The sequence below is a fragment of the Coregonus lavaretus genome (genome assembly GCF_964263955.1).
Source record: "Coregonus lavaretus genome assembly, chromosome: 6".
NCBI lineage: Eukaryota > Metazoa > Chordata > Actinopteri > Salmoniformes > Salmonidae > Coregonus > Coregonus lavaretus.
In genome coordinates this window covers 11,455,106-11,467,116 of record NC_139993.1, presented here as the reverse complement: position 1 = coordinate 11,467,116, position 12,011 = coordinate 11,455,106, and the positions used below count along the sequence as shown (strand labels likewise).

The 12,011-nt window shown below is 40.6% G+C and overlaps 2 protein-coding genes across 4 annotated transcripts in view; both read right to left on the bottom strand.

Annotated features, from left to right (window-relative positions):
* Window positions 1–5,486, bottom strand: part of LOC311131160 (son of sevenless homolog 1-like) — a 75,232-nt gene extending 69,746 nt beyond the window's left edge. For both annotated transcript variants that reach the window (XM_084164002.1, XM_084164003.1), the window contains exon 1: window positions 4,535–5,486. In XM_084164002.1, the coding sequence (XP_084020128.1) occupies window positions 4,535–4,621 (87 nt within the window). In that variant the 5' untranslated portion in view covers window positions 4,622–5,486. The remainder of the gene's footprint in view (window positions 1–4,534) is intronic.
* A 1,465-nt stretch (window positions 5,487–6,951) lies between these two features.
* The window catches only part of LOC311131163 (mitogen-activated protein kinase kinase kinase kinase 3-like), a 118,448-nt gene continuing 113,388 nt past the window's right edge, over window positions 6,952–12,011 (bottom strand). For both annotated transcript variants that reach the window (XM_084164006.1, XM_084164007.1), the window contains 4 exons: window positions 11,822–11,914; window positions 10,117–10,187; window positions 9,891–9,946; window positions 6,952–8,966 (listed from right to left, as the gene is read on the bottom strand). In XM_084164006.1, the coding sequence (XP_084020132.1) occupies window positions 8,879–8,966; window positions 9,891–9,946; window positions 10,117–10,187; window positions 11,822–11,914 (308 nt within the window). In that variant the 3' untranslated portion in view covers window positions 6,952–8,878. The remainder of the gene's footprint in view (window positions 8,967–9,890; window positions 9,947–10,116; window positions 10,188–11,821; window positions 11,915–12,011) is intronic.

Below are 12,011 nucleotides of genomic sequence, written 5' to 3'. Positions count from 1 at the left end.
CTGGATCTGTCTGAGCTGATTTGTGTGTGTAAAGGATCTATGTCTATGGTGTACTATGCAGGCACCTGAGCTGAGCCATAAGTGAGACTAGGCATCTACCACCCCACTACCACTATCAGATTAGCAGATTAGCAATGGAGCCTGTTTTTTGTCCCCCCACTTCTGAAGTCACCACCACCCACTAATTAACTTGTCATTTTAGCAGATTAAGAGTTTGAACTAGAAGTGTATAAATATTTATCATTTATAAATGAGCTATGACATAGCCAATGAATATATAGCAATACTTTGGATTTCACCTCCATCTCAAAATCTAATGGTTTTGACAATTTGTAAGGTTTTTACAGTGACATTTTTGTTCTCCTGTCGCTTAGTCCACGCAGTGTGCCTCGCAAAAGTGATTGCTGTCCTCGTTATGAAATTATCAACTTTACCCTTTATATATAAAAATGACCATATACACTGATGGTTTAAAGCAAAACTACTAAAACTATTGTCGATGGTGAACCTGAACAATCAAAATAAAGTCAATTTTAAGCCCCATTCGGCAGGTATATCCAGATGAGAGTTGTCTCCAGTAGCTTAGTTTTATTCTGCTAAAACACAATTTTCAACAGCGCATAGATAACCTATGTAATTTGCTTGGTTATTGTTTTTACTCAACTAATAAAGCCTAATATCACGCCAGCCATTTTAGTATTTGAATGCTGAAGGTGCCGAGCAGATGTGCAATATCAGGCCGCCTAACCCACATTGGTCAGCGCGCAAAGCTGAGCACTGTGCGCAGTTTTCCTAGGCTACTGATATTGTCTGGGGTTGTTCGGTATGAAAATGACTTGTAGATCAATGACTGTGAACACAGTTACACGCAGTTCAACACTGATGGAGAGGACGCATTAGTTGTCACAAAAGATGAGGTTTATTCGGAAGGTAGAAAGAATGTAATACGACCCTCAAAAAATGGTGAACGAGTGATTAGTAAAGTTTGAATCTATTTTCTGACCTATGCATGCTACATTTGGATCGGTTTGGGGTCCACAGACCAATGCACTTGGATCTTAAACATTTGAATCGGGGACTGATGCGTATCGGTGAATCATTACATCCCTAGCAAACAGACTAGGGGAACAACAGAAAGAGGAATGGGGCACACCGTTTATATGGAAAATTGTCAGCGCTTGAAAATGCTTATTATTGCAGATGCTGATTCATTCATTCATTTCATCATCGTTGAAGAACAAAGGCAAGATGCAGCATGTTTGGGTGTTAAAGCCATTGTCAGTTTACGTAAAAAGCCTTTGTAAGTACATATGGAAGAGTGGGTGTGACATTTTCCATCACCAATGTAAGATTACATCCATTGATGTTTCGCAGGGTTGGGAGAATATTGGGGGGTATTCTACAGACTACAGCTGGGTTTGTGAAAAACCTGACCACAATTTTTGCCCACAAAAAGTTCAAAATTTCCAGCAGAGAACTTCAAAGACTTTGCAAACTCACTCCCTTGGATATGTGTGAGGCGGCTAAAATATGAGGGCTTGCTCTTGACAAAGACTCTCCTGGCAGGGCTGGTAAACTTGGCATTCTGGCTTTGGCGAAGTGGGCCAAAATGTCTTGAGAAGTGAACTAAGGAGGAAATATTAAAAAATGGCATGATAAAACAAACCCTATTTCCCCATTTCATTCCACAGCAGAAATCTGAACAATGCTCATCCACTGGAGCGCATGGATGTTTTCGAATCCTCTCAGTTCCCTGTGCCAGCACATTCCAGCCAAATGTAAAACAATTTTGAAGCCGAGAGGCCAATGGCTAAATCAATAGGGTGAACAGAGGGTGTGTCCACTTTGAACGGCTCAATGCGGAGAAGCTGGTCTTGCCATGGGGCTCTTTTGAAGTCTTCCATAACCACTCCTAGACTTGTTGACACAGCTTGAGCAGGGAAAGCAACACTTGAGGGATCCGAGGGGGGTGGTTTGAAGGAGAAGAAAAGGGGTAAATGCTTGTCGCAAAAATGTCCTTAATGCGACCCACAGGGGCTATAACCTCCCCTCCGCTGTCTCTCACTCCCGCTCCATGCGAGGGCTGACTCGCTTTGACCTCATGCATTGGGCTACATTCCTGCCATGTCTGTGGTGTTGCATTGCTAAGGCATCCTTGCACTTTGGCATTTGCCGGCCCTTGCCAGTCTACACACAACAGGAATGCAGAGGCCATCCTCCCTCGTTGGGATTCCACATGTGCCAGTCTAACTGTTTCTCTGCAGCATTCCTCCACAGTTCACTCAATCTCCCACATAAGACCAACTTCTCAACATAATGAACAGTGTACTGTTTCTGCAGCGTTAGCTAAAAGATTAACCAAGGCATGTCAAAGGTCATTTTCATTTCCAGATTCATATCATTTACATTACATTTTACATTTTAGTCATTTAGCAGACGCTCTTATCCAGAGCGACTTACATGAGAAATTAGGGTTAAGTGCCTTGCTTAAGGGCACATCGACAGATTTTTCACCTAGTCGGCTCGGGGATTAGAATCAGCGACCTTTCGGTTACTGGCACAACGCTCTTACCCACTAAGCTACCTGCCGCCCTATATCAAGTGGTACACTGTATCATTACATCATTCAGGCCTAGCTGGTCCATTAGTTATGTTTTTTCAGTAGGCTAGAATTCAATTTCAGTATTATTAACCTACTGTTTCATTATTGTTCTGATTCTTCCAGTTCTTTTCCTGATCACTACCTCTGGCCCAATGTGACACAGAGTGGGGCTTAGGCTGGGCCTACCCATTCATGTCAAACTCCCATTGTAAACTGGGCCACATATTTTGTTTGTGTCATTCAGGTGTCCTTTTCCTCATCTTGACCACTACCATTATATAGGCCTAATAGTTTTTCTGTTTAGGCCTAAATTGGTCGGTCTGAAGTGGTTTAACTAAGCATGTTACAGTGCCAAACGACTTGGCCTAGGCTGTTTGTGAACTAAATATATGCTAGTCATTGACAACACTCATCTTGAGAAAGCACTGGGGTAAACAAAAAAACTGAAAGAAAATGTAAAAAATGAAACTGACACATTTGCTCAATTGTCGTTGTAACATCTCACTTGAGAGCTGTGACTTAAGTTCACTGACTCGGCATTCCCCTGCTTGCAGCATCTTGCTGAAGAAACCCCACCCTGATCACCTCACTCACGCCAGTTATAGGCCTCTATTTACCAACACACACACGCAAACCGGAGGCGCTAGTCGGTGTTTACTCTGTGTAGACCAAGGTAACATGTGTGGTGTGTCACTGAAATTTGCCCACATCAGACATGTTATTTCAAACCACCCCGACAAAAGGCTGATATGTGTTTGTTTGATCAATAACATAAACTTCACTCAGCAGCGAGTCGGTAAGTCGCCCAAAACATGGCCACCACCTTTATGAGACTATATGAGGGTGTCCCAAAATATCAAGACAGTCAGAATCTACTTGAAAAAAAGTGCTGCGTCAATCATGATGGGCTGTGACCCAAGTATGTAATGTTTCAAAACCGGATTTCTCTTTAAATACCTGGCAAGTCTAGATGTGCTATTTTCATGTTCTTATTTTTGGGGGGTAGGTGAATGTTGCTGTGGAAGCAGAGTATCATAACAACAATGTAAAAAGATACTTATCACTACTCTAGCATTTCTCAACAACAACTACTGTAGTTTCAACGGTGTTGTCCATGTCAAAGTCAGTTCTTGCTCATGGATAGGATATGACAGTCCACCATCACCTCCACCAACATATATTTTCCAAAACTGCCTTCAGGGACAAGAACAAACAAATGACTCGTTTCATGATGATGATTAGTATTACAATATTCAGGGTAGCAAGTAGTTTATTTATTCTAAGTCTGAAATTGAGGGCCCAGTTTCAACGTTGCTATGGACCCCTTAGCTTAGGAAAAAGTGATGCAGTTTTGCCTCCCCCACAGAAGCTGCCAGCACCATCACACTCAAGCTGACACTGTGGACAAGATGTGTATGCAGTGACGCTGAGATAGCAGATACAGATAAACGGGGACAAGATAAAAGGGGACATTTGTAGGAATGGTATAATGCATGGGGAACTAGTGACGTTCGAGTTTAGGTGTGAGAATCAAACAAAAAAAGTTGAGTCAAACATAGAGCTGTGTGTCTGTCATATAGAGAAATCGAGTCCCCAAGCATTGGGCTGCTAACAGTATTCGATATACAATGTTATCTTGGTACTATTAGCACACACAAGCATTTCGCTACACCCGCAATAACATCTGCTAAATATGTGTATGCACCCAATAATATGTAATTTGACCAACCAAACCATGTGTCACTGGCAACATGGTGTGGTTTGACATGGCACCACTAAATGTTGTTTGTTGCAAAAATCAATTCCTACAAGACAACAGTTTGAGTTAGCTAATTAACGTTAGCTGACTAGCTAATAATAGCTACTTTGCTTGTAATGCATACACTCGCCGTCTAGTTTGTTCGCTTGGCACCTGCCAAGTTCCTAACCTACCTTGTTCAGGGAGGGTACCAATAACCCCCGCCATTTCGGTGCGTTCTCCTCGCTGAAAAAGTCGTACTGAACCTGGGCCGCTTGCATGGCTTCAGCTGCCCGTCTTCGTGCGCTATCTTGCAGGCAGCGAGCGATGTGTGTTCACGGCCACTTTTCACATCAAAACAGTATATAGTGTGGCCCGTGGTTGGAACTGAGAGGTGCAATATTCTGTGCGGCCCGCTGCCTCAGAATATCCACCCAATGAGCATTCCTCTACCAAAACAGTTAACAATGCGACCATTGCATCGGCAGTGTACAGATGTTGATAGCTGCTAGCTAGCCGTCCAGCTGCCGAGCTTGCTCTTTCGGACGAGAGTAATAAAAGCCACAATTCACGAAACCAAAGATACTTAAAATGCTAACTAACTAGGCTGCGTTGCGTTGGCAGATGGAAATTATTCCAAGTTCTGAACTGACGTTGGTGGCAACAAACTAACGTTAGCCTAGCTGATTTAGCAAGCTTGTAGTAGTAGCTAACTAGCAGCCGAGCTGGTGATATTACTAGCTGTAGCCGATCGATCCGAATCGGAAGATGGTTGTCAGTAGTGATGAACTAGCAATCTGTGGACAGTGGCGTAGCTGGCTAGCTAGTATCCAACTTGGGGATGGATGTGTCACTTCACGTTTCGGGAAATGCGATACTGTTCGTCCTTTTCGGCCAGTTGAATCATTCCTTCTATTTGGGGCAAAAAAAAACTATTCGGTGCATAATCGCCCATTTTCACCGAATCTTCGGCAGGGTGGATATTGATAACCGTGTTATCCTCCATGAATTTATCATTTCCAAAACATGTCTCCAGACTATTTAGCTTTTTGTTAGGTTATCGAGAAAACCAAGATTCCACGCACAGGCTGGCTTTAATTGCCAGTTTACCTTTGGTCAATATGATTTATTTGGACGATTGTTATGACTCGGGTCGGGTGCAGTTGTTGGGAGAAAAATTGCACATGCGCAATGGATAGCTAATGACGTACTTAGGGCTTGTTTTCGATAATCATCGCTCCTGGCCAAATTCGCAGATCTGTATACAATCGGGATAAACCGAGAACAATAATTGATTGAAAGATAGCATGAAGAAATTCGCTTTATGAAGATCACTTGAAACCATTGCATACTCACAGGGCCCTTCACACTCACACACATTTCTCACTCACACATCATTTGCACATATATTTCTACTGACTCTACACACCCACTCACATACAAGCTGCTGCTACTCTGTTTATCTTATATCCTGTTGCCAAGTCATCTTACCCCTATACATATCTACCTCCATCACTCCAGTATCCCTGCACATATAAATATGGTATTGGAACTGATTTTTTAAAAATATTTCCTGTATATAGTATACTTACTTAATTACTTTGTGTATTTCTTATTTCTCGTGTGCTTTTTTCTAGTAATATATTGTTATTGATTATTGCATTGTTGGGTTTTGAGTTAGCAAGAAAGGCATTTCACTGTACTTGTGCATGTGACATTACAACTTGAAACATACCAATGATGCATGTTATGGAGGACTAAAAGTGCCACAATTAAATAAATAAATACACCATTAAATAATTACTTAAATGTGTCATTAATTAATTAAAATTAGAATTAAATACATAAATGTGTAATTAAATGTATCATTAATTAATTCAAATACCGATTCATTTTATGTAAAATACATATATAATTATTTCACTATTTACATTTACATTTCATGATCCTGCATTGCAGTGATTCATGAATTACTTAAAACTGTCAAACTGACCCATCAAAGTCAGTGGGCGGGACTAACGCGAATCTAGTCTGATCCATTGCTTTGGTCTGAAGTAGAGTAGGCCAACCTGGATAGAGACAATGGAGGATCTCCGTGAACTTTCCAGGGAGTTGGTGAGACATTTTAAACTTAGCAGAGGATGTAGAAGCAGGACCTGCTGACCCAGAGCATGTAGCTAGTAAAGCAGAGGAACTTATTGAAGGTGAATAGCGCCACCCAGTGTATTGGAATGTGTTCAGTAGCTCTGCATCAATCCATTATCCGGAATTGATTTGTCTTGGCTTGATGCAGAGGGTAACCAATCAGGCGTTAGGTTCCGCCTACCAACTTTTGATGGGTCAGTTTGACAGTTTTAAGTAATTCATGAATCACTGCAATGCAGGATCATGAAATGTAAATGTAAATAGTGAAATAATTATATATGTATTTTACATAAAATGAATCGGTATTTGAATTAATTAATGATACATTTAATTACACATTTATGTATTTAATTCTAATTTTAATTAATTAATGACACATTTAAGTAATTATTTAATGGTGTATTTATTTATTTAATTGTGGCACTTTTAGTCCTCCATAGCATGTGACCTAGTGCTAGTTTTGTGCTCACGCTGTGAGGTCGCAGACTTGACTAACAGATCCCAGAGAAAGCATCATGGAAAGCATTCATCTTTTTGTAGATACTTCCCAAAGCAGACACCTCCACTAACTGTGTGGAGCAGTTCATGGTATAGTAAGTATTCCCAATGTTCAAAACACACATCTACATCTGGGCAGAAATTATTCCGTAGGTTTAACAGACTTAAAAATACATATACCCACTAAAATGTCAGAGAAAAAAACATTAGGCTTTCTATAGCTCATCAGTCAATCAATTTATCCCATCATGAGTTAAACATTTTAATATGTAACATGTCCAAAAGTAGGCAGTTGTACAGGCAAAATTAAACAATTTTATTTTACAGTATTTACATGAAACAAAAGCAATATTGAAAGAAACCAAGTGAGAAGATCCTTATACTTCATCATACCGTCAACAATGTAGGATAAAAAAACAGGCTTCCTATGGCTCATCAGTCAATCAATTTAGCCCATCGTGAGTTAAAATGTTTAATATGTAACTTGTCCAAATATTGGCAGTTGTACAGGCACAATTAAGCCATTTTATTCGACTGTATTTACATGACACAAAAGCAATATGGAAAGAAACCAAGTGAGAAGATCCTTATACTTCATCATACCCTCCTTTACTTGTGCATGCTACATGGAGTCAACAACCGACATTTAGTGTTACATGTTCAATTTGGCCCTACATATTCCCACTGACTCCCCAATGCACGAGGTAGAGGTCTTACTATGACGCTCAAACACCATAACAAAGAATATGAACAATGCAATTTGGCAAACATTCAGCATTCAACTCATTGGCCACCATAAGGAAAGGGATTCTAAGATGGTACAATTGCCCAGATTCTCTTAAATTTCACTGCAGTTTTAACAAGAGCTTGCTGTGTATGTCAAAAAGAAACCTTATATTGCTTGGTTAAATTTGTCTGAGTTTACATCTGAAGTGTATAGTATGATGTATTCTTATGCACTCATGCAAATACTATAAGCACAACCTAACCATACCTTAAATGTACGAATAAAGTGTTTTATTGCATACAACTATGTGCAAATTTCACAGCCAGTGCCTATCTGAGCATTGACAACTTTCTATGGGGTTGGAATTAAAGTGTGTGAAAATAATATGACATTGCATATGGCTTGATATTAAAATGAGTCTAACATATAAAAAAAGGCAACTCATGATAAAAATGAACAGCCACTGTGCTCTTTGACGTCCTACTACTAAGTTTTGTAAAATTACATTGCTTGACAAGCCCTTAAAAGTAGTACCCCACATTGATTAGACAACAACTCTTTATATCTCTCAAAGTTGGGGGGCAACTGTACAAAATATATGCAGAACGGTTATCTACATGACATACTCATAGTGTACAACCTCAATATACTATTTACATTAATTACAAACACATCTGTCAAGCACATAGGTGGGTGTGGGAATGTGGGTTTGTGTTACTATAAATGTCGACTTTCAATTAAAATCATAAGATTAAATTAAAAACAGGACACATCCAAGGTCGCTTGCTCGATGAATGGTCCGATTGCAACTCCTTGGTCTCAGATGCAGAGGCAGGCATGTCCTCCTCATCATATTCTGTTCCCATCAGGGATGGGGTCAGTTCCATAGTTTCATTTCAGGACATGAATTCCAATTTATGAATAGAAAAATAAACCTAATTGCAATTTCCAATGACTGAATTTAATTCAGATTCATAATCTCTTAAAATGTAACTGAAACCAACCCTGGGCCATGTTCATTAAGGCATACAATGGAAATGTTTTGCAACTGACAATGAAAACGAAGGTTTCTTATTGGACAGGTTCAGATAGTACATCCCTGTATCACTCTGTTTCAGAAAGTTGTGTGCCTACTGAACAGGACCCTGGTTCCCAGGGCACAGGGTGATTAGTAACTGTTCTCGTGTCCAGCCAGGATGTATAGGTTGCTGTGCGCTGTAGGATTGTCTGTGGGTCTGCTCTCCAGCACCACAACCCTGCAATCAAAGGTACAACAGGGGTGTATTTAGTGATGTGAAATGATCTGAATGTTGCAGATAGAAATAAAATGAATAGAGCTGGCCCAATTACTGTACCTATTCCATCTGATAGACAATCATATCTGTTCTACACAATACATTTCTATCTGAACGTTTTTATATTGTTACATCCTCCCAAACAGCCCTAAGTCACTTTATGGCCACAGGCCTACTTCAGTCTCGATGGCACAGACGATCAGATCTCACAATGCATGGATAAGTGTTAAACATAGCATGAACTGCATGAATACGATATAGCAATCTTCTGAGACGCGACGACAAAAAGTACGATCTGGAACACCACCATTGCTATTACAGGCACTAATCGAGGCACTTTAAAAAAAAAATCTTCTGACCATGCATATTTTTTTCAGAAATGAGGGAGATATGTGTAGAGGGGCAGATAGATGAGAAGGACTGAGAGGGGATTCGTACCATGCCAGCAGGGGTCGCTAAATTAATTTGTATCCACAACACTAAACGCAGGGTTCCCCAACTGGTGGTGATTTGATTTGCCCCCCCCACCCCAAGTTTTCTGAACAAAAATACAATATTATTTTTATTGTCAGACATATAAACACCAGCAAATCAGTTCCAAGTATTTTAATTTTGGAAATCTGTTCCAAAGTATTCCCATGCATAATAGAGAGATATACAGTATATGATTGTATATAAATGTAAGCAAGGTTTGAAATGATTATGTTTAAGTCAAATATTATATCCGTTTGGGCTTCTTGCGGTCAATTTGCAGTTTACAAATTATTTGTAATTATGTTCCGGCCCAATGACCATCCGCTCAATAAAACAATTGGCCCGCGACTGAATCTAGTTGATGATCCCTGCTAAATGGATTTAACCTCAATCTAAAAAGGGATTTCTCACCTGTCTGATCCTAGGAGTCGGAATATCCTGGTGTTGTCGGAAATCTCCTGTGTAATCTGGTGGGAATATGGACAGGATCTAATATTCACGTCATCGCAGTCATTATCATAGTCATCATATTAAAACAACAAAACAACAATATACAGTTCATATACTATTGTTATATACATTTAAAATACTATTGTTATACAGTTATTGCATCCGCCGGGGCATTGATGCAACTTGCCTCATTAGATTTGAAACTCCGTCCTTGCATGCCATGTCTCCAGAAAGCCAGAACACTGTCTTGAAGGCAGACTGTGGAAAAGATGGATGTTCAATTTTACCAGAATGTCATTCATCATAACATGACTGTGATACTCTGCTCTCCTCTCCATTCTATAGCTGTTGATACGTGTGTGTATGTGTGTGTGTGTGCGCGTACACATGCATGTGTGTGTGCGCGTGTTGGCTAAACTTGTAGCACTGCTGGTATACAGTGCCTATTCAGACCCCTTGACTTTTCCCCAAAAAAATTTACGTTACAGCCTTATTCTAAAATGGATTAAAAAAAATACATCCTCAGCAATCTACAGAGAATACCCCATAATGACAAAGCAAAAACAGGTTTTTAGACATTTGTGCAAATTTATTAAAAATAAAAACAGAAATATCTTATTTACATAAGTATTCAGACCCTTTGCTATGTGACTCGAAATTGAGCTCAGGTGCATCCTGTTTCCATTGATCATCCTTGAGATGTTTCTACAACTTGATTGGAGTCCACCTGTGGTAAAGTCAATTGATTGGACATTATTTGGAAAGGTACACACCTGTCCATATAAGGTCCCACAGTTGACAGTACATGTCAGAGCAAAAACCAAGCCATGAGGTGGAACTAATTTTCGGTAGAGCGCCGACACAGGATTTTGTCATGGCACAGATCTGGGGAAGGGTACCGGTGGTCACTCTGACAGACCTCTAGAGTTCCTCTGTGGACATGGGAGAAACTTCTCTGCAGCACTCCACAAATCAGGCCTTTATGGTAGAGTGGCCAAACGGAAGCCACTCCTCAGTAAAAATAACATGACAGCCCGCTTGGATTTTGCCAAAAGACACCTAATGACTCTCAGACCATGAGAAACAAGATTCTCTGGTCTGATGAAACCAAGATTGAACTCTTTGGCCTGAATGCCAAGCGTCACGTCTGGAGGAAACCTGGTACCATCCCTACTGTGAAGCATGGTGGTGGCAGCATCATGCTGTGGGGATGTTTTTCAGCGGCAGGGACTGGGAGACTAGTCAGGATCGAGGCATAGATGAACGGAGCAAAGTACAGAGAGATCCTTGATGAAAACCTGCTCCAGAGCGCTCAGGACCTCAGACTGGGGCGAAGGTTCACCTTCTAACAGGACAACGACCCTAAGCACACAGCCAAGACAACGCAGGAGTGGCTTTGGTACAAGTCTCTTAATGTCCTTGAGTTGCCCAGCCATAGCCCGGACTTGAACCTGATCGAACATCTCTGGAGAGACCTGAAAATAGCTGTGCAGCAACGCTCCCCATCCAACCTGACAGAACTTGAGAGGATCTGCAGAGAAGAATGGGAGAAACTCCCCAAACACAGATGTGCCAAGCTTGTAGCGTCATACCCAAGAAGACTCAATGCTGTAATCGCTGCCAAAGGTGCTTTAACAAAGTACTGAGTAAAGGGTCTGAATACTTATGTAAATGTGATATTTCAGTTTTGTATTTTTTTGCATTGTCATTATGGGATATTGTGTGTAGATTGATTAGGGGAAAAAAATACAATTTAATCAATTTTAGAATAAAAGCCAAGGGTTCTGAATACTTTCCAAAGGATGGGAATCTATCTACACACATACACACACACACACACAATTATCAACAGCAATGGAATCTACTCTAGCAAAGGGGTCAAGGGCGTTTACCTATCGACTCAATCTGAAAATTAAACGTCAGCTCGGCTGAAAGCTTTCTACTGGACTTCAGCCTCCCCTGCAGATTTACAATCTTAATGGATCCTGAGGGGGAAAAGGAAAATGGGAGTTAAACAATGATGCTATTTCAAGAAACTGAAGACATCCAGGCACAAAATGGCTGCCGTCCATCCAGGCGGGT